This window comes from Eulemur rufifrons, chromosome 2, assembly GCF_041146395.1.
Source record: "Eulemur rufifrons isolate Redbay chromosome 2, OSU_ERuf_1, whole genome shotgun sequence".
Classification (NCBI taxonomy): Eukaryota; Metazoa; Chordata; class Mammalia; order Primates; family Lemuridae; genus Eulemur; species Eulemur rufifrons.
The window spans coordinates 79576531-79598663 of record NC_090984.1 but is presented as its reverse complement, the minus strand read 5'-3'; the positions used below and the strand labels follow the sequence as shown (position 1 = coordinate 79598663).

Below are 22133 nucleotides of genomic sequence, written 5' to 3'. Positions count from 1 at the left end.
GTTTGCTTTTTTGAATCTTGCCTAAACTGTGATGAAAATACCTCACAGAGTGAAAATCAGGGAATCTACAAAGAAGTAGAAATGCCAACATGGTATATCAAGGTAAAGAGAGAAAGAAAAACAGTGCCATATGGTTTCCCAAAGTGAGTAGTGTGCAGGAGATCCAGAATTTTCTGGTGGTCCCAAAGGAGAATGGGAAATGTCTGAAGAGCTGGGGAAAAAGCCTGAGGCTGGGAAGAGGAGTAACCTAAGTTCTTCTACCTCAAAGTTAGTGGGTGAACACGTGAGCTATGGGTGTAGCAGGCAGGGTATGTGGCAGACACCCAGAGATCAAGTAGAGGCCAGCAACACTGGGTGAAAGAGGACACCTTTCCCCATTATCAGGACAAAACATGAACCAACACTCTTGGGGTAAGGACAAGGAGAAGAGTATGTTAAAGAAACCAAACCAAAACAACAACAACAACAACAACAACAACAACAACAAAAACCCTGGTAATTCCATAAAAGAGATTAAGTTTTAAACTCACAAGAGATTGTGTTTTCCTGACCTTTTCTGACCATTAGCCGGTATGAATAGCTTATGAGCAGGTTGAATTTAGTTATAAGAATGTTAAAATTACATCTATATAAATGTGTGTTGTGATGGCAAATTTCAAACCCATCACCTTGTTAAGACGCAAATGGCTTCCCTTTATTTCCTGTTACATGCATACCTGTAAATGTTTATTCAATTCTAATACTTTATATTTTATCTATGGGTTCATCAAATCACTTCCTTGTCAGAAACAGTGGATTTCTTTATATTTCCACCACAAAATTTCTAATCTAACCTTGATGCTGACTTTTAATATGGATTATTGGCAACCTAGAAGGATAAGTATTGCTTAGTACTAATCTGTTTTTAAAAGGTAGTAAACAGGAACTGCTCCACATTGATATTTAAGTCATGGAGTTCTTCAAGGATTCATCCAGGGATGTGGCACTTTCAAAAATAATCTTGAAGCAGAATTGTACTCTCAAATTTTCAAGTTTCCAGAAGATAGTAAGCTATTCCTAAATACCAAAATGCCAAACTATTATAGATAAACTGTGAAAAGACTTCAGAATTCAAAGTGACTGAATAGAAATAGGGAAGATGAACTTTGAATGAAAGCAAGTAAAGTAATGCATTTAGAGAAAAACACTTCATCATACTTAGAAAACCAAAGTTTCTGAGCTGTCAGCTAATCCCAAAATGGAAATCATTCAAGTTATTAGCCCTATGTATTAATGCTCTCTAACAACTAAAAACATTATTAAGAAAAATATTGAGTGAATTATAAGAATATATTACTTGGCCACTATGTGCCAGGTGCTAAGCTATGGTACTTTATATGTCTTATTTTATTTAAAGTTCTTAGTAACAGTTTTCTCTTTTCCTTTATGGAATAACGGGAATGTCAAGGTCACAATGATATCAACAATTCAAGCCCAGGGCAGTCTGATGTCAAAGCTCAGACATTATACTATGTCACACTGCCCTGCACTGAACATCTTCTACTCTGGAACAAATCAGCCTTATGTCTGTTCCTAAAATAGTGCCAGAATTATAATAAGAGTTCAAGGGAGACATTCCAGAATAAGACTAAATCTAGGGCAGGGCTACTAAAATTACCTAGGCTATGGTATCTAAGGGTATGCTTTTATAAAATAATTATGGGTTCAAGATACAAATTGGAGAGAAATCATGAGTGGCACAGAAAATCCTGGAAGTCTAGAACTAGAGACTAGCATGCCTGGTTTGAAAAAAGGACAGCATTGACCAAATGAGTAAAAACTCTCAGAAATGTACTGCTACTTTTAAGCCGAAGAAGTACATCAAGAACCTCAAAGCCCTTGCTTCAAGTATTCTGCTTCTACCTCTACTTTCCTCGGTTTGTCAGATACTCTTCACTGGCAGCCACAATATATCTGAGACCTTAGCCCCATCATCTGGTTAGAAAGAACCTTGGCATCCTCTCAAAGTAGTATCCTCATATCCACCCTCTCCTGGGCATTTCCTTTTCTATTTAGACCCTGAATGTGCTTCCTTCAGAAATTATTTTTTTGGGTATTTTGTTGCTTCCTCAAGCTGAATATCTCTCCTCAGCCCCTCTCAGTCCACACAATATGGATTTGACCTGCTTATTTCTAATACTAGCAGTTACCATTTTCATTCCCCTTTTTGTTCTCATTAAGTCCTATTGAGGGATAATCCTATTTCCCCAAACTAAATACTTGTCTCATACTTAACATCAGTGTCTGGGTTCCACTGCTTAGGAACAACTGCCCCCTGCCTGCCTCCTGGAAATGACCAGCACCTGGAATCCGCAATGCTAAGCTATGCCTCATGTCTTTCATGATTATCTGAAACAGCTAGTTCTATGTGATGCTGCTTAGACTTTTAAGCTTGCATGCTGAAAACTATTACTAGGGAAATAAAACTAGGTGGACAGGAATTTGGCTAGAGAAGTTTTGCCAAGACATATTTTGTGCACTACAGGGGTGGTTCTAGTTATGGAATTTTATCAAATTTTATTGTAATTTGCATTAGCTTTAAAGATCTTTAAAGATCTGATCCATTGGGTAGGGATGGAGAGAGTGATAGTTTGTGGTCTTAGGTACATGTCTGACCAATGGAAGAATAGAGCTTACCTTAGCAGGTTTTAGAAATACCAAAAATAGGTTTAGATCCAGGATAAACGACTAGGCCAGGCATCCAGATATGCAGCCAACTGAGGTATAATTTATGATGGGTTATAGTCCTAACAAGCCGCAGTATGGGCCAGCAACCTGTGATCAAAAAATAGAGCAAGCTTAAGGAAGTGTGGAATAACAGGTCAGAGTGTAGAATTCCCAAAAGATTACTTGTATACCATTGATGATGTCCTTTTTTTTTTTTTTTTAAACAAACTGGCCAGGCAATAGCATGTATGGGAGTCTGTTTGATTTAAAGGGCTAGCAGGGAAACCAGAAGTAGATGTAAATAACATACAGGGCCTAGTATTTGTATTACAGGCAGTGGCTAGGTTGGAAAGAAAGGACAGATTTGACACTGATATACTGAATTTGCCTTAATTAGCTGCATCTCCAGAGTTACCAGTTTTTCTCATTTTTGTCCCACCATGTAGGGTGGATCTTATGTCAACCTGTGACTCCCTCTATGATGCTGGCTCTCTCATGCTACTGAGGTTGGAACATCATGCTCATACTAAAGAATGGAGACAGAAATTTTAAATGAAACTATAGTCAATAAAATTATAACAGGTTATGATGGTAATTAGAGATGTCAGAGGAAAGCCTCCAAATTTTCATGATCCTGTTATCATAAATGATAAAGTGACCATTGTTGTTCCTGTTGGAAACAGAAGATTATTCTTAAAAGGACGCTGTCAGTGATGCAATGTGGGATTCCTTAGAGTTTTAGACTCCATGCCACATTCACAGTCGATGTGCAAAATCCAAGAAACTGGCAATCCCTGCAGTTATTTACACTGCTCCTATAGGAAACTGCTCTAGTTAGGCAAGATAGAGTGTCTTGGGCCTGATTTCATAGTAGCCTCTGGAGTCTGCCTTCTAGAGCTCTTCCCTTCTCTCTGATAAACCATCTCTTGTCTGTCCTTAAGCCTCAGCTCAGGCTCACTACCTGGAGGCCCTCAACAGCCAGTGCTAATGGTGTGGCTACACATATCATGCCTGTTTGGTCAGTGCAACCTTAAAAAATGTGTAATTTAAAGAAGAAAAATAAAATACCTTGGTTGATTGAATTGACCAATTAGTTCCATAAGTAATCTATGTAGTATTTTCATAGAAACAAAAAACCATATTAAACCTAGTGTAATTTTTATGTCATTGTCTAATCCAGCTAATGAGTGCATGTAAAATTTTCCACCCTGTGCCCTAGGACTTTGTTTATTTATAGCACTTACAATGTCAGTAGTAGTGGTGCATGTGTTGACCAACAGACCCTGTCCACTGGGTTGTGTGCTTCTTGAAGGAAGGGATTATTCTTAGAAATCTTTTAAGTGTATAATAAGCTAGGATAAGGCCTGGCACAGAGTAGATGCACCAAGTTGTTTCCTCAATTTTTATTTCAACTACAACTGAAATAAATTTTAATATAACCAGGTTCTCTAAGTTCTCTCCAAGCTCTAAATATTTCACACAGAAATTGCTGAGGGCTCCATGGGTGCATGGTCCTTCCAATGCAGAGATGAGCATTATATGGATAAGAAAGGCCCTAGGTTCCTGAAGCTTATGTCTTAATGTTGAAGATTAAGAAAAGTAATCTCCATTAAGTACAGTCACTTAATCTGACACTAACTTCTAAAAAAGTATTCCAATCTAGAGTCCTGCAAACACTCAAAGAGCCTAAGAGTTAAAAAGGACGGTACAAATACCAGGGTGAAGTATTACTTCAGAATATTATAAGCTGAAATCCAGAAGAGTCTCATGGATAAGATATGCATGAGCTTCGATATGAGAAAGGAGTTGCAGTTTACTGCCCCATGAAGCTGCTGTGCTGCAGTGTGCAGGAAGCTAATTACAAAAGGCAGATCTCCAAAATCATAAGACAATTTTTCCCCTACAGGTGATCAGTAAGTGAGCTTCACTCATTTCCCTTCATAAATGCCACGCATTGAGTTTTGCTTCTAGAGTGATACTAAATTCCATCTAGAGAAAGTGGCATTTCATAAGTAAGTGGTTCTCAACACTGTGTGAACCACTCTTTGGGACCCTCTCAAAATTCTTGGTTCCTCGTATCTTGTAAACCAGAGGTTAAACACTAGATCACACCCTATAAAATTAATATGCACAATTCATTTAAGTGAGGAAAAGGACGGTGGTGGAAACACTGGGGGCTATTCATTTTGCAGTGCTTGGGGTCCCCTCCTCCCGGCAGAAGTGCAGGATAGGAAGAGGGACCTGCAGTGCGTTATGTGAGTCTATTATGGGAGCAGGTAAATGATTACTGTCCTCCAGATTTTCCATAGCAATTACTTTTGTAACACATGTATAAATGCAAGTTTTTAACCATTTCAATCTCTTCTCTACCCATATGCTCTTTAAATAGTAAAAGATATGTTCCACAAAGTGGACTGTGTACAGGTAACACTATTATCTTGGTTACAGAAAGAAATCAATCATTAACCTATTCCCAGGTTTTCCCTATTAATTATGGTGAAGTATTTCTACACTCGTTCCCTGTAAATTAAAGATGCTTTGGATTTTCTAATCCTTTGGTAACTATAAATTTTTTAAGCTCCTTAAACAGCAGAGCTAGCTCTGTCCCAATAAAAGACCCTGTCATTCACAAAAGGGAAACGATTTTCCAAGCAGTTAACTTTAGGAGACATTGCATATAAAATAAACTAATCTCTGAACTCCTAGTGTTTCTTTCCCCAGAGACTTCATCTGCTGTGATGACCATATTTCCATTAAAAAAATACAGAAATGGGGAAGAAACGTTGCCACTTTCAAGTGCTGTGGCCTGTTCTGCCCTCTAGCCAAGCAGAACGGATCCTAGGAGACCTTGGGCGGCGGGGAGGAGATAGCGTGTCATGTAATTACCCGGGGTCTAAGGTGGTAGCTGGCCCTTCGGCGTGCAAACGCAGACAGCAGCATCACAAATAAATAAGGAGCTCTCGCCGCCGCGGAGCTCCCGGAGAGCCAGAGGTGGGCTTTGGCGGGGGATGTTGGAGGCCGGGTGCCGCTGGCCTCCCGGAGTCTTTCGGCGTTGTCCATACTGATGAGCTCGGCTGACAGGAAGGCAGAGCGAAGGAGGAGCAGAGGAGGCGCGGAGGCAGGCGGCAGAGCCGCGCACCCGGCTTTGACGTCGCCCGGCTGCGGCTAGCAGCTCGCGCTCCCAGCACGTAGCGCACAACGTGACCACACACAGCCTTCCTCCCCGGCAGCCCGGCAGCCGGTCCGCCTGCGCTCCGCGCTCGCCGCTTCGCCCTCCTCCTCCTCCCTCCTTTCGCCTCCGCGGCGCGCATCTCCGCGCACACCCAGGGATTCCGGCCGGCGTCGAGCCCCGGGCGCTCAGCAGCCCAGCCGGGCACCTCTGCCGCAGCTGCGGCCCGAGCGGCGGCCACGCAGCCGGGTGCCCTCCGCAGGCGGCCGCTCCCGCCTTCACCTCTGGATGCCAGCACTACGTTAGCCCAAGCGGGGAACCCCTTCTGCGGCTCCCTGCTCTAAACTCCCGCCTGTCCCGACCGCCCCCACCCTCTCCACCTGGCGGGGGCGGCGCGGAAGAGAAGAGGACGCGCGCAGTGCCGGTGGGCACGCGTGGACGTGTGTGAGGATCGGGTCTCGGCTTGGCATTCTCCCTCTCTTGCAAGCGACGGTGCCTGGACTCTGCCTTCGGCTCCGGAATTGGTGCGGCCGGCCAGAGCATCCTCTTCGCTGGCGGGGCGCTAAAGGATATTTTGGAGAGCGGTGGCTGTGGTAGCGGCGGCGGCTGAGGCTGGTGCCCGAGCGAGCTCCAGACGCACACTCCGCTCCCTGTTGGACCCTTTCCTCTTCCTTCTTCCCCCTCCTTCCTGCCCCTCCTCCCCACCCCCGTTCCTCTAGCCCCACTCCTCCTCTTCCTCCTCCTCGTCTTCCTCCCCTCTCCGCTCGGCGATGCGAGTCTGTATGGTGTAACAGGATTGGCGTTGCAATGGCAACTGATGGAATGGGGGACGGCAAGACAGCAGGGCTGGGGGCTCCGGACTGCGGGCGGGCGGGCCGCTGCCGCCGCTTGACGCTCCTCCGGGGACCTTCGCGAGTTACTTTGTAAAGGCGAACCCAGGCAAGAGAGCCCTGGTCGGTGTCCCGGGTCAGAGGCCACTTCCTGCTCCTCGGCTCTCCGAGCCAGGCTCGCACCGCGCGGCCCCCCGGCCCCGGCCCGCGCCGCCGCCGCCGCCGCCGCCGCGGAGACTCGAGCCCGCTCCCCTGAAGAACACTTCTCCTCGGAGCTCCCTTCCCATCACCGCCCCCTGCTCCTCCCCGGCGTCTGCGATTTTCCCAGGCGCCCGGTGTGAGTGCGGCGTTCGTGTGTGTGTGTGTGTGTGTGTGTTTGTGTGAGAGGGCATTGTGTTGTGGGCGTGTGTGTGTGTGTGTGTGTGTGTGCATGAGTGTGGGGTGTGCGGGGCTCCTGCGCTCCGCTCGCGGCCGCCGCGGGGGAAGGACGGACGGACGGCGCTTCCTCCTTCCGCGAGCAGTTCCCGGGCACCTCGGCGCGGCCCGGGCGCGAGTGGAGCGCGCCTGGCTGGCCGCCGGCCTCCGGAAGGTCCCGCTGCGTACCCCCTGGGCTGGATATGTTCATGTTCACGTGAAGATGGATTTAGTGTACGGTCTCGTGTGGCTGCTGACAGTCCTCCTGGAGGGAATCTCTGGCCAAGGAGTGTACGGTGAGTGGAATCGCGACGCTATCGTGACCTTGTGATTCTTAGGCAAGATAGGCTGGTGAGCGAAAATGCACGACTCGCGCCGTGCCGGGGCCCCTCCCGGCGTGGCATTTGATTTACACTTCATCACGTTATTGGGAGCGATAAGGAGGCAGCGAGCGCGCTGCGGATTGGGCTGCGAGCCGCTCCCCCGGCGCCTCAGCTCGGGCTCGGAGTTGGGTCGAGCCGGCAGCAACGCACTCATGCGAACGAGTGGCTTTGCACTTGATTTATCCCCGCGGGGGACCCGAGCTCCAGTAGTCTTTGATTTAATAATGGTTTGGCTCCTCGCATGCCGCGGTGTCCGTCCTGCGGTTTCCCCCCAAGGGAAGCTTCAAGTGTGACCCCTTTGAGTCTCCCTATCCCTCTCCGCCTCCCGCCTCCCGCCTCCCGCCGCCTCCTCTCCACCTTTTCCTTTCTCTGTGAATACCTACATGCCTTGATTTTCCGGCTCAGGAAGTGGGGTGACAGTTGAGTTGCGTTCTGCACCAGCGGTTGCCATGAGCACTGACTTGGGGAGGGGAAAATAGCAGGCAAGATTCTCGGTGCCAGACACAATTAAGGGACATGTTTGTGTGAATGGATGAGCAAATGCATGAATGAACGGAGGGCTAAGTCCGCGCGTCTTGCCTCCAGGGCAGGACACCAGCTCGCTGCAACAGAAACAGTCCTCAGCTCTCCTCCGGAAAACCTAGATATGAAAGGTTTAGAAGGGCAAGCTTGTTAATTTGGAGGTTTTGAAGTCCTCAAAAGCAACTCCAGGTTCCTTTGCCTGTCAGCAGTTGGCACCCTTGGTTTTCGGGACTGAAACACACACGCACACACACACACACGCGCGCGCGCACATATCCAGGTCCTGGTTAATAGTGGACTGAAATCTAAGTCTTCTCTTGGGACAAGCAGGCCGTGCCCCGAAAGAAAAATAACTTTTGTGTTCTCGAGGTACGGTGGGAGGTTAGGGGGGCGGCTCGTGAGGGGACAGCTGGTCAAGACACCCACAGCACCCTCTAGGGAATGTGTGCTGGATATCCGGCCCACTTTACCTTGGTCTCACTAGGGGGGTTTGGACCCCAGCACTGCAGGGGTAGGGCAATGGCTGTCCTTGGGCCAAAAGGCCATTTGTGGAAGTGTGAGAGCTTTCTCTGCAAACCCTAGGACTGACCACAGAGTGGACACGGGTGCCAGTGGATCTTGAGTCCTCAAACTCTCTGGGAAGGTGGAGTGCAGCAGTGGGCTGGTGTTTGGAGATGCATTCTGGAGATCGGACACAGACTTTACTTTCTCTACTATATTCCGTCCAGGGCTGAGCAGTGCTGGGGAGAAATGGAGGTGGTTCTCAGCAGAAGCTCCGATCTCTCCTGTGCTCCATCTGCTACTCTCCTTTCATGTCTTTCTGGTTCCCTCCTTGGTTCAGGCCAACAAACCTTCACTTTCTCCCACCTCTAAGCGTCTGAACTTCCCCTCTCCTCACCTGGTCCTTCCCAAATAAAAGACAACTTCTCTGGTGGCGGTGGAGCCATGGTGATGGGGTGTTTGTGTGTGAGAGAGATGCTGAGTCTTCTGGCTCACCTCAAGCAAGGCTTGACTGACAGCAGGAGGTGGGGCCTGAAGAGAGCAGGAATTCATTTAGTGTTCTTGTGACTTTGCTGGACTCTGGTGTCCCCTGAACAGCTGAGAGAAGCTGGGATTCTAGGGATGCAGGAATACTGGAGTCAGAACCTTCTCAAGGGGCCGATCATTAGGATGGGAAAGTCTGAATTCCTCTGATCCCATATCCAAATCTCTAGTTCTCTTTCATTGGTTTGGATCATCCCCACTAAAATAAGTTTTCTTGTTTTGAATTGTTTTAAAAAAATGTGTGTGCGTGTGCGTGTGTAGGGGCGGTAATGAGAAGTGAGAAAGACTGGAGCAGGGATGACAGTGGGACATTGATGGAACTGTCTAGATTAGAAAGGCATTGTTCTGTTTTCCTGTCATTTTTTGTCATTCTGATTATTTGCCCTGGCAAGTCTCATGTTGGACAGTGGAAAAGGGTATAGTCTAGGAGTGGAGAGAAAAAGGAAACAATTTCATTAATATAATCCTGTGCCCATGTCTATTAACAATAAAGCAGGAGGCAGTTTTGCTACTGAGCTGGTGATTGTAATGAACATGGGATCTTTTTCGTTTATCTTTGTTTTAATATTGATGTGGTCGTTAGTCACGTAGCTAGGAATAGAATTGGCTTTGTGTGAAAAATATTAATCAGAATCCCTGCCTATTATAAATGGTGCAGCTAGTAGATGGGTGAAAAAAATTGTATATTACTTTTCAAAAATGTCATACATATCACGGAAGTTTAGGTTCACAAAGTGTGAGCCTGATCTTTAGCATCACTGTGACCCTGGAACTTGTTTGAAATGCAAATTCTCAGGCCCCTCTGAGACTTTCTACATCAGAAAGTCAGGGCATGGGACCCATTGATTCCTGTTCATTACCTCATGTGATGGTTTGGATGCACACTAAAGTGAGAGAAGCACTGGCACAGACTGACAGTTTCATTGCTTTGACTTTGTAAATCATGACCTTTCTTAACATAAGGTAGTTTTATTTTTATTTGTTGAAGCATTTGTAGGGAAGAGAACAGTTTATTTTTATTTAGTTAAAAAATTGATCAGTTGTAACAGGCAGATGTAAGATTTAGTGTAAGGTTGTAAAGTGTGTTTTGAACATTTTACATAAAGATCTTTGAAAATGATTAATTTAAAAGCAGAATAATTATAAACAGAAACTTCAAAAATCTAGATAGGAACTTTGATCATAAAAGTCTGTATTTCTTTATTTGCCTGTGTTTGCCAGATGTAAAACCATTCAGACTACACACAAAGTATTATTTCTTAATCCTTCTTATGGTAGCCAGGTCCAGGAGGAAATAAAAATCATTTTCTAGGTTACTGAGGTGAAATCACTTCATTGTCACATAAAATTATTTATTATACATGATTTAGAACTATGTCATTAATAACCTTTCTTTCCTGAAATAGCTAGGCAACCCCTTCACTCCTCCACTTCCTAGCTGGAGAACTCTGAGCATGAAATTCAGATTTTATTTTTTAGGAAACTGACAATATTTGTTTTAATGCATGGGTTATACTGTCTCAAGTATTATAATTTTCTTCCTATTATGCCTAATCAGTTCCACAACCATGTGTGTAAGAGTTTCTGCTATATACCTAGGAATTTATTGTCATTTATCTTGGAATATTTCTTACCAAAATTAACTGCACAATAGCTAAAATTTATATGTGGTGTGGCAGCTGAGTAAGAGAGATTATCCTTTAACTACTTATCTACCCTCAGCCAATAATTCTATCAATTTTTTTTGAAAATGGGATCTGTTCTTCATATTCCTTACATATTTCTTATCAAATATGACATTATAGTAATATCGATTATTTAAAAAAAACTTCTGAAAGATTGCAAAAAACTCTTCATAATAGAGTAGCACAAAAAAAAAAAAGGCCACATGGACTTCCTAAGACAACTATTTCAATGGATTATACCCATTTGGAGATATATATTTGTGTGTTTTTTAAAATTTACTTTATTAAGATATAATTTCACTTCTTAAATTTCAAAAATTTCCCCCAAATACTCTTGGTATCTTAAAGTTTGTTTGAATTTTCTTTTTATTTAAACACCACTGAAAACCAAAAAGTCATTAAATGAACAATGACCTGATATCTAATTTTAGCATTATTAATTTTGTTGCACTCACATTGCATTTGGTTTAGGATAACTAATTAGACATATCATCGAGAGTCAGAATGTAAAGTCCAGCTATGTGTATGCTTACTGAAATATCTAGAGACAAGTGATCTGAAACTTTTTCCTAGTTTTGAAAGTTTTCTTCTTAAGTCATTCTGTGGTAGTAAATTGTTTGGGCTGTTTAACTGTGTTTTGTAGAGATCATGTTGATAATGACATATTACCAAGGATCATACCTCCTGTAAACTTCTCAGTTGGCTGGCTAACAAAGGAAGAACTTCTCCATCGACACGCTGTATTGTTACTTCTGATTATCATGCCCTTAATTTCCAAGGAGGACAATAAAACATTACTGCATCAGCATAGACAAATCCCCACTACAAACAGAAAACAAAATAAAGCTCCAAGTCTGAATAGTTTTTAGTGGGGACCAAATCAAACAATGACTTGGTATCCTGAAATAGTTCACTGTCCAAAAATAGCTTTGAATGTGTTAGGTATCAAACATATGTGTCAAACACGTGTTAATTTGTCAAATACATGCATATGACAAAGTAGCAAACTAAATTAATTCACATAATTTCAGTATATGTCATGCAATTTCAGAATAGCACCCAAGAGAGTAGCTAGACAGAAATGACAAGTGGAGGCCGGGCGCGGTGGCTCACGCCTGTAATCCTAGCACTATGGGAGGCCGAGGCGGGTGGATCGCTCAAGGTCAGGAGTTCGAGACCAGCCTGAGCAAGAGCGAGACCCCATCTCTACTAAAAATAGAAAGAAATTATCTGGCCAACTAAAATATATATAGAAAAAATTAGCCGGGCATAGTGGCGCATGCCTGTAGTCCCAGCTACTCGGGAGGCTGAGGCAGTAGGATCGCTTAAGCCCAGGAGTTTGAGGTTGCTGTGAGCTAGGCTGACGCCACGGCACTCACTCTAGCCAGGGCAACAAAGCGACACTCTGTCTCCAAAAAAAAAAAAAAAAAAAGAAATGACAAGTGGAGTTAAGAACAAGGAGATACGTAAGACAAGAAGGCTCTGGAAGATATTTCAGGCTGTTAGTGGGTTGAATCTGTATGAACACATTGATCCAAAAGGATAAGTATGCTATGGGAGGTCACTCGGCCATTACAGCCAGACCCAGGATGTTGCCATCCTCATAGCAAAGTTATCCCAAGGTATATTTATTGTGATTGTTGTTCAGATTGGATGAACATCACAGAGGCCCTGTGATGAGATACTGCTGTTGACCCAACCATATTTAGGGTGTCATCCTGTAGGAGAAGGGAAGGAGATGACTTTAATAAATGCTGCTAAAAAAAATCAATCTGAAGCTCTATTACATACAATCATTTCTAACCTCTCTTCCCACTACTTACCCTACTGTCCCTACACATTCACACACACTCTTATATTGTCACCAACTTGGCCACCATCAGCAAGGAAGAGTGGCTCGGTTGACATCCTATCTTGGGATAACTTTTGTCCACTCAAGGTTATCCTTGCTGGTTATATTACTGAGATTTCACCTGCAAAATGGGAAGATTATTTTATACAGTGTTAATTGCCCATGTCTTGTATGTCCCTGGGAAAGCCCCTAAATGGGCTTATAAATATTTTAGATTGAGCAAGCTATACATTAAGCCTAAGTTACCATTTTATAGTGAATAAGTCCGTAAGGTGCCAGGGTTCAGATAGTTAAGAGGTAGAGGTAAAAGTTTAGTGATGAAGTAATTCTGGTGAATGTATGTCACAAAAGGAATTTTAGGAAGACATGTTTCATGATCTTGACTTCTTTGCTTAATTTTATTGTCTTTGGTTATGAGTCTTCATATTTATGTTTTAATAATGTTTTAATTTTTTTGTAGTTGTGAAACATCTTAAACCTTTCTTGAGAAGCAGGATACAAACAAACTTTTCTGAAAGTGTGCTCTGTATTCTTTTAAAACCTACTGTTTTCATGTAATTGGGGTAAGGCTCATGGGGATGGGATTATATCATTTTGGGTTCAGGTTATATTTTATTAAGACAGTATCAGGAACCAAGGTCCTGGGTTGCTTTCCAAGTCCAGAGGTGATTCATCACTTACATTCTCTGCCCTGGCCCTCATGCGTTGGGAAGAGTCTCACTCACAAGAGTTGGGCTCAAGGTTTGTAACCCACAAATGCAACAACAAACAGCTAGATGTGCCGGCCTCGTCCTGAAATTCATCTCTAGAGCAGCTAAAGTTAACTAATGTGCTATCAGCTCAGAGTTAAATTGGAGAATGTCTTTCTTATTCTCCTTTTTGGCTATTTTGGAAGAATATGCAAAGTATTATATTGAATGCATTTCAAGTGTGAATGGAGTGAACGTTTTCAGCTTCATCATAATTGCCATTAACTGAATAAAATGAAATTTTATTTCTTTCCTTCAGTGACTGTCAATGTAAATAGTATATTACTTAGAGCAGACTGAATAAATGATTACATTCATAGAAAACTGTATCTTATTTTTATTTTCAAATCTAATTAATAATTTTTTTTGCTCTGTAAAATCATAAAGTTGTAAGTGAGAAGAGACTTTAAGATCATTAAATAACCCCACTGATTTAAGACACAGTGCTTTTTCTATTATGTCAGGCAGATGGAGGTCCTGTGCTGTTTGTGAAATTCTTTTTTCTATGGTCTAGGTATGTTCATTGTATGAACTTATTTGACTTTTGCATATTACTAAACTCTCTCATGCTCAATTATTGAGGTATGAACTAAGTTATTTCCATTTTATACCAGCACAATTCCATTTTCTTTCCTAACTATACCACCTTGTACGGATCCCATTTAAGCTTGTTTTATATCAGTTTCTTACTACTTTTCCAAGACACTTTGCCATTTCCAATCTTATATTTTTAAAACACTTTCTTTCTTTTCCTGTTGATGTCATCGATTGAATTAATTAAGGACAATGATTTCTGTTTTATAATCCAAGTCATATATCCCCCAGGAGTTACAATCACAGAAGAGAATTTCAACTGTTAGGATATTTTTTGGCTATTACACAGTTACCTTAAATTTATCATTTCAGTACCTATTATGGTAGGATGAAAGCTATTAGAAATTATGATGTAACTTATTCTTACTGTCTTTTATTATGTTACCTTTCCAACTTTGCATAAAAATAAGAGACCTCAGTTTCTTTCTGCTTGTGGCCAAATCTATATTAAGGACTGTCCTGTGGTTGACAGGATCAACTATATGACATGTTATTTTATCTTCAAGCAGTATACTTTTTGTCTTATTTTGTTGTAATGAGAATGGAGAGAATAAGAATAATTGAGTGATTCTCTGGAAAGGGAAACATGTCTGCCTAAAAGAGGAAAGTTTTTTTTCACAGCGAGGCATCCCAAAGTCCTAATGGACAGCACAAAAGGCAGCTGAGATCTGAAAGAGGTAAGTAGGAAGTAAAGGCTATTATAAAAATGTTTCTGCCCTTTCAGTAATGACAAAATAGCAAACATATATTTTTTTTTCCTGAAGTAACTAGAACTTTGCTCGAATGCATCAAAATAGAGTAAAAAAGAAAAATGTCTGTTGTCTGGCTGAGGGACATCTTCAGGGAGATTTTTCTGATGCCCTGGTAGAGAAAGATGAAGGGATAAAGGGATTTTAAATAGGGCCTGTGTCATGTCACTCTAAACCGGATTATTATTTTTGCTGATTAATTGTATGATTAGGGAACATAAGGGCAGGTGGGCACAGATTAAATGTCGGCACCCATTGTGTCTGTTACTTCTGCATGTAACTGATTTGGGTTTGTGCCTCACCTCAGGAGGACTTCTTATTGAGGAGTAGGAGGAAAAGGCTACTATGAGTATCCTGAGAAGGACAGAAAGTGCTTGAGGAAGACGTTGTGATGAGTGAGAATTTTTCACAGGTTCTAGGCAAATTTAGGTTAAGTTCCAGTAACTTCAGTTAGTAAATTAATGTATAACTGCTATAGATAATGCATGTAGCTGTATTGTAAGGGCTATAAACTCAAAGAGGTTACAAGTTCATTTAGGAGATAAAAACAAACAGACAATCCAATAAAATACGGCTGCGAGAAATACACAGATGTTTGTGCCTAAGCAAGAGAGAGCAATTACGGTTGCTATCATGGTTGAAGGAAGCTTGAAAAAGCTGATACATCAAGAGTTGAGCCTTGAAAGTGGGTTGGCATGGTACAGGTAAAGAGGGAGGGCAGGGCATTGCTACAGCATGGATCCCAGCTGGAAGGATAGTGGTACAGAACGAAAAACAACCCTGGATTGGGTGTGTAACAAAGCCTTAGCAATTTCTCAAAAGTTTACCCCAACTTTAACCTATGTCTTTCCCCTCCAAAAGTCTATAGGTCTACAAAATAAATGTTATTGTATGATACTGTGGAACTTGCTCAGATAGTTATGTCCGTCAAGATTCTGAGGTGGTATGTGTGTGAAGCTAACTTATCTGATCTTCAGAAGATAGGACAGTTGTCTCTAAAATTCCTATAGGGTACTGAGCTCTCTCCAAATCTAGGCAAATTTGGGAAGCCTGGAATATGTTAATACATAGCAGCTGTTTTTGGAGGTAAACTCAGAAGACTATTCAAGGCCTTTTTGGAGTGCTGAAAAGAAGTGTTGCTTAGAAGCAGCAGATTATGGGTCCAGATGACTTAAAACATCATGTTGTTCTTTACAAATATTCAGCCAATGAGATGAGTGCATTGCCCTTGTGAAAAGAGAGGTATGTGCTTTCATTATGGTTTTTATTACTGTGCAAGACAGCATGATATAGTTGAAAACTGTTGGGTTACTTAGGCTTTCTTCTCGTTCGGCTTCTGCTTTATTGTGTTACCTCAGGCAAAAATCTTAATCTCTAGCCCTCAGTTTCCACATACAGTATACTCTGAGGAGAGTGGGCTGAAAACAGCAAGAACAAAAAAATTGTAGTTGGATTTTTTACATCTGGAGTAGAAACAGGAGAACATGGAGAGCTTCCGATCTCTTCTTAAAAAACTGCTCTCTTAGATGCTCTTGCAATTGAACCTTATAATAGGATAGTCATTTAGTTTTTAGAACAGAATAAGGGACTAGGAAATAACAGAAAGCAATTAATTTTTTTCTGGAAAAAACATTCCAGTTGTATCAGTCAAGCAGAAAATGACTCAAGTAGTGTTTTTTTGAACACTAGGTGTAGTATTAGTATGTATGTGAAAATGCTATTGGTATTGTATTTTGTACGCACGTGTATGTGATATTTCTCCTTAGGCTAGCCTCCCTCTCTCAATCCACACAATGCTGGAATTTCTTCTTTTGCTTTTTAATGATGGTAGTGGGCAGGGAGCTGGTATCCCCCTTCATTTAAGAGCTCCAGGGAACATCAGTGTAACCTAAACCTTATAATCATGGATAAATTTGTGCTTATATAAGTATATGTGTATGTTCAAATATGTGTATAAATCTTGTTTTTGTATAAGGGAGCAAGAATATTCTTAATATCCTCCATTTCAAGATTAATTGAAAAATAGCAGTATATAAAAAGTGTTCACACAGACAAAAAAGAAAACCTAGGGATGTAGTTGTAAGAGTACTTATATTAATAATTAAGAATTCATAAATAAAAACATAAAATGAAGATAAATCATTAAATGGGTTTATCACAAAATTGTTGTATAACATCTTCTTCTAATTTTGATCCAAAAGTAAACAAAATTAGTTTCTCACCTACTCATCTAATCATTGAAAAAAATCTTTAAAGTAGAATAACTGAAAAGGCTGAATGGGACTTTACTCAGCCTTAAACTGTAACAGCCACATATATAAGAAAAGATTTTTAGACACAATGCATTTTTTTCCTTTGTATTTACTATCTTTTGAGAGTGAAAGGTAGTTTAATTCCATAATCCTTATTCATATAATTAACTAGATGTCTGCAATTGCTTAATTAGGATAGTCTTCTGAACGTCAGAATATTAGCTTAATATTATTTGGGCATATTGGTCAGGTACCTCTTTAACCAGAGTAGAAGGCAGTCCTTACTCGGGACTATAAAAAATAAAAAAAAAATTATCAGTTGAGAAGAATTTCCCTATTATGTGGAATGAACAATATTGACTTTGCTAAAAAAGTCACCTTAAGCGTATATACACAGTAGACTCTGTAATATGCACAGATATAACCGCCAAGTAGTTTCAGAGTTGTCAGTCTTACCCAGGTATCTCAGAATTAGTGAAATTTTTATCTAGAAATGGTGTAGTTAATGCTTTTATCCTGGTTCTGGTTTTAATGCTTTTATCCTTGTTTTTTTTTTTATGGTTTATGCTACACCCTTATTGTGATTCTCTCTCATCCTTTGAATCACTTACATTTTTCATGTTCATGTTCACACTAGTCTGTGTCACCTGTACACTTTTCTTGTAACAAAGCTACTATATTCATTTTAAAGAGTCTTCAGTCTTAGTCCACAATTAGTCAAAACTAAAACTTTGACTAATTTTGATCTTTCTTTGCTGTACACAGATTCATATAAATATACTTGTCTACAGAGGCACGACTCTCTTTCATTAGGACCATTCCCTACAATGTTGTAAACTACATAATGACATCATCACTGTGAAAATTGGGGTTTAGAAACCTCCCAGTCTTTCCCCAAGACAAGAATAACTCCCAGTGGACTGTGGCCTGAAATAATCTGCCTTGTTACTCAGAGGCTGTTTATTCTCTGATTATTTCCTGTGCCTCTCTGTCAAATATCCCTCCAATCACAGCCTCTGGGGTTGAAAGTGGCCTTCTTGTTCACTGTGATTTTACTATTGAACTCTATTATCATTATATCATTTTAGTTAATATTTCAAAAAGCATTCAAGTTTTTTATTTTCTTTCATCACTGAAACTTACTATTAATGCCTTAACTGTCTAAGCTTATTTATGCAAAGAAGTACTTTTAAACCTTTATATTTAACCACTTCTCCAGTTTCAGAGAAGGTCTAAATAAGATATATACAAGGACTGTCCAATGAGTATTCAGCAATTGATAATACAACAAGAACAGTTACATGCTTGGATACTTTCCAGACAGCCCTTGCATTTATGTATAATATATATACACACACATGCATATTTATATACAAACACACATGCACACTACAAATACATATTTGTATATAGAGTATACATATGCATACTCTAAAAATACAAATTCATATATAAATACATTAACTATATAAATATATATAAGAGTGTGTGTGTGTATTTATAATGTGTAGGCAGTAGTAACTAAACCTTATTTAGGTTAATCTCAAGGAGCTAGGTGGCTTTTCCACTTCCCTTGCAAAGCTGGCTCTGATTCAGTTTTGGCAGCAGGGTATATGATCTCTAACCTAACATACATTTTCTTTTTAAATATCTTTTGTGATACATTCATGTGTGTATTCATAAGTTTACAACATTGCTTTTAGAAACTCATAACTTCTATTTCCTTCTTTTTTTAGTTGACAAAAGAAAAATATTTCTTAGCTACATAATAGCAGTACCTGTGCAGTTAATATTTTACCTGCATTACAGTGATTTATACATTTGAAGTTTAGTGTCAATTATATACTTAGAAGACCATCCCTGCCATTCTATTAGTCAGATCTTTTTGGTAGTATTTTCTCCTTTCTAAGTGAGATTTTAGTACATCAAACACATCTGCATTCACATCTGGATTCTAAAATACATTCACAAACCGAACTTAAGTAACTAGGATTATCTTCCACATTTTTCTATTATTGAGAAAGAATTAAACAAAGGATATAGCAATTTTTCATAAAATATTTGCCACTTATCAAGTGCTTACTATATGCCATGCTTGTATTAGGCATTATACCCTACTCTAAATCTTTGAATGAGATATATATAAAATTTGAAACTCATAAAGTTTAAATAACCATCATATGGTTGCTGGTGGATTCAAATATGAAGAATATGTAAAATTAAATACTTGCAAATGGTTTTATATGTATTATTCAAATTATATTCAGATATGTGTATGCTTATACTTATTGTGATTAAAACATGCAAGGTAGCTAGCTCACATTGTGTCATGCATGAAACTTATCTCAAACAGTATATATTTGAAATTCAACTTGTGCAATAAATTTTAGCTTTTTGCCTGAGAAATATATATAGGGAGCTAATGTCAGCAATTTATACCATTCAGTTTTCTTTCTTGGAAAAAAAGGTATGATTTATAATTTTTTTCTTTTTAGTATTGAAATAACCATACTGAGGGCTCTCTCTGGAATATTTTTGGAATGATAGGATATTTTCAGCTTATTCATAATTAGTAACCTGTAAAAATGAAGAAATGGCTCTGCTATATATTCTGCAGAAGTAGTTATATTCCTTCATATAAAATAGTAGGCATTTGCTTATAAAAAATAACCACTGTCAGGTGTACTACTTTATTTTTCCCCAGGCTTATTAATAATCACTGGCCTTGGTGAGATTGATAGTTAAATGTCATAGTTGGCCTGATTTTTGAGTTCCCTCTGGGTATTGCTTGGACATTTTTCACACAGAGTTAATTGAGGAGACTATATCGGTGGATTTCTTTTCTTGAAAATCTTGTTGTGCTCAAGAGGACAGTTGATTGCAAGCTCTGCCCTTCTCTTAGTTGCCAGTGAGTTCCTCAAACCTCAAAGCTTACAAATTAGTGCAGCTTAGTGATTTGTTTTAGGCTTTTAGCTACAGTATTTGCTACTATAAAAGTCATTTTTTCCTATGCTTTTTGAATGCAGTTATTGTGTTATACAGTATAACCCTGTACCATTCTGGCTATTGTGTGATTGATACAGAAACTGCTTCAATAGGAAACCATTTCAAGAGAGAACAGGAAAGGTATTATATTCAGCTGTAGTGCCATGCATTTCTAAGCAGCTGATGTTTTCTTTAACTGATAACCATCCCCCCCTCAAATTTTCAGAGGCAATTGAGTGTTTAGAACTTTAACTCTTAATTCAGTCTGGGTGCAAGGGCAGTATCCTGAAATTCATTATATATTCACATTTCACAATTGGGAATTCATTAATTCTGTAGTATGACTTGTGTTATTGTATTTTAAAGCCAGACCTCTTTATTTTGAAAACATGGAGAAACATTGATTTTGTGAATTCCTTCTTTAAATAGTGGCTTCTTAATACCTGAGCCAAATACTTGAAACTATTGGGATATGACTTTTTGTATGCTGAAAGTTATAATAATATTGTCAAGTGGTGGGGGCATCATGTATTTTGTAACTGAAAATTTCAAATTAAACTGCAAGCCTTTGTAAAAGAGTAGAATAAAAGATGAGTTGACTCCAAGTTCAGAAAGTTTATATTTTTACTAGTTATACATTTAATGCTATATTTGGGAGTAATTACAGAATGTAGTACATCCTATTTTTATGTCATTCTTTACTTTCACTTTTTGCATTTTATGGTACCTTAGGTCATGCTCTATTTTGGGTAGAGGTGGATAGTGACTCAATCATTGAAATATACAACTTGACACCTAGATTTAAGTAAATCTATGTATCATTTAATTGAATATTATATAATATTAACAATTAACAATAATTAAATGGGATATCTACAAAGGGTAGAATAGAGATTCTTAAGCAAAATAAAGGATGAACTATTTTAAGAACCTAAAAATGCTATTTAAATATCTTTGGTTGTGACAAAAGTTATTCTAGATTTTCTTAAAGATTATTCTAAATTTGCTCTAAGAATATTTTCTGGTGGTTTAACTATTGACTGCTTCTCATTCATTTTACATAGCTGTCATCCTCCCAACAATTATTATGACATTATTAATGAAAGACTCAGCATTTCCACAGATGGAAAGTTATTTATAAAGCAAATAATGAAATGTAGTAAAGCAGAATTCCAACATATTATTGTGCTCTACTGTGGGGGATTGAACTTGAAGTTGCATGGGTAGGAGCATATGTGTAGCCTGGTCATAGTCTTAGCCTAGAGAAATAGGCAGAATCAAAAGGAATAGATGTATTGTTATCACAGGGAGATAGAAGCCTTCCAAGTCATGGGAATTAGTAGGCTGGAAATCAAGGCACAATGCAGTGTCTGCATGTCAGAGGTTGGCTTCTCCGGAAACTAACTGAGAGGAAGATTTACGCAGGTGGTTTACTAGGGAGTATTCTTGGGAAGAACACCTGTAAGGGAAGGGGGGAGCTGGGGTTGAGCAGAAGGAGAAGGTGAACTCCGATTCAGTTGCAGCAGAGTCTTAAGCTGAGTGGACCAAATAAGCAAAAAGTGGCAAGTACTTTGGAAGCCTTGGTAAAACACATGTGCTCAGAAAATGGAAAATAAACACCTTATCAATAAAAGTTTTAGGATATTCACTGCTGCCAGTGAGGCTGTATATATTCTTACCTTAGCCACTTCTCTTTCCACACAAAGTATATAACCTTGGAAGCTTTGCCCATGAGGTGGATTTTTCCCTCATTGCTGTATTTGAAGGCACCCCTTAGTGGGGCTGCAGGATGGGTGTTAATACCTTTTTTGTTTATACAGTACGTGGAGCCAACTCATCTGTGAACTCGGCTTGGACTTTGTAGTTGTAGGGGACTTCCCATTCAGTCATGGGTATGAGTTGAGGGGAGTGAGTCAGTGCAACAGAGAATATGTAGGGATCTGGGCCACCTCTGCATGTAGCTTACTTGTGCATTCTCTGTCCACTTAGGCTCAGTCCTGAATGTACCATTTATATCTAATAATAAATTGCTAGAGGACCTGCTTGATCTTATGATGTGACTGATAGACCTCGCTTATAATGGACATTTTTGGCACCATGGTCTCTTAATAGCCTATTTTCAGGCATTCTGCCTATTCAAGTTCCCATTAGTACACCATAAACTGTTTTTCAAATCATTTGTAATTCCCTACTGCGAAT

General features: G+C 40.1%; 1 protein-coding gene across 1 annotated transcript in view; it reads left to right on the top strand.

Moving 5' to 3' along the window:
• The first annotated feature begins 6343 nt into the window (after window positions 1–6343).
• Window positions 6344–22133, top strand: part of MDGA2 (MAM domain containing glycosylphosphatidylinositol anchor 2) — a 767088-nt gene continuing 751298 nt past the window's right edge. Inside the window, exon 1 of the mRNA XM_069464600.1 lies at window positions 6344–7415. Coding sequence (XP_069320701.1) covers window positions 7136–7415 — 280 coding nt within the window. The 5' untranslated portion in view covers window positions 6344–7135. The remainder of the gene's footprint in view (window positions 7416–22133) is intronic.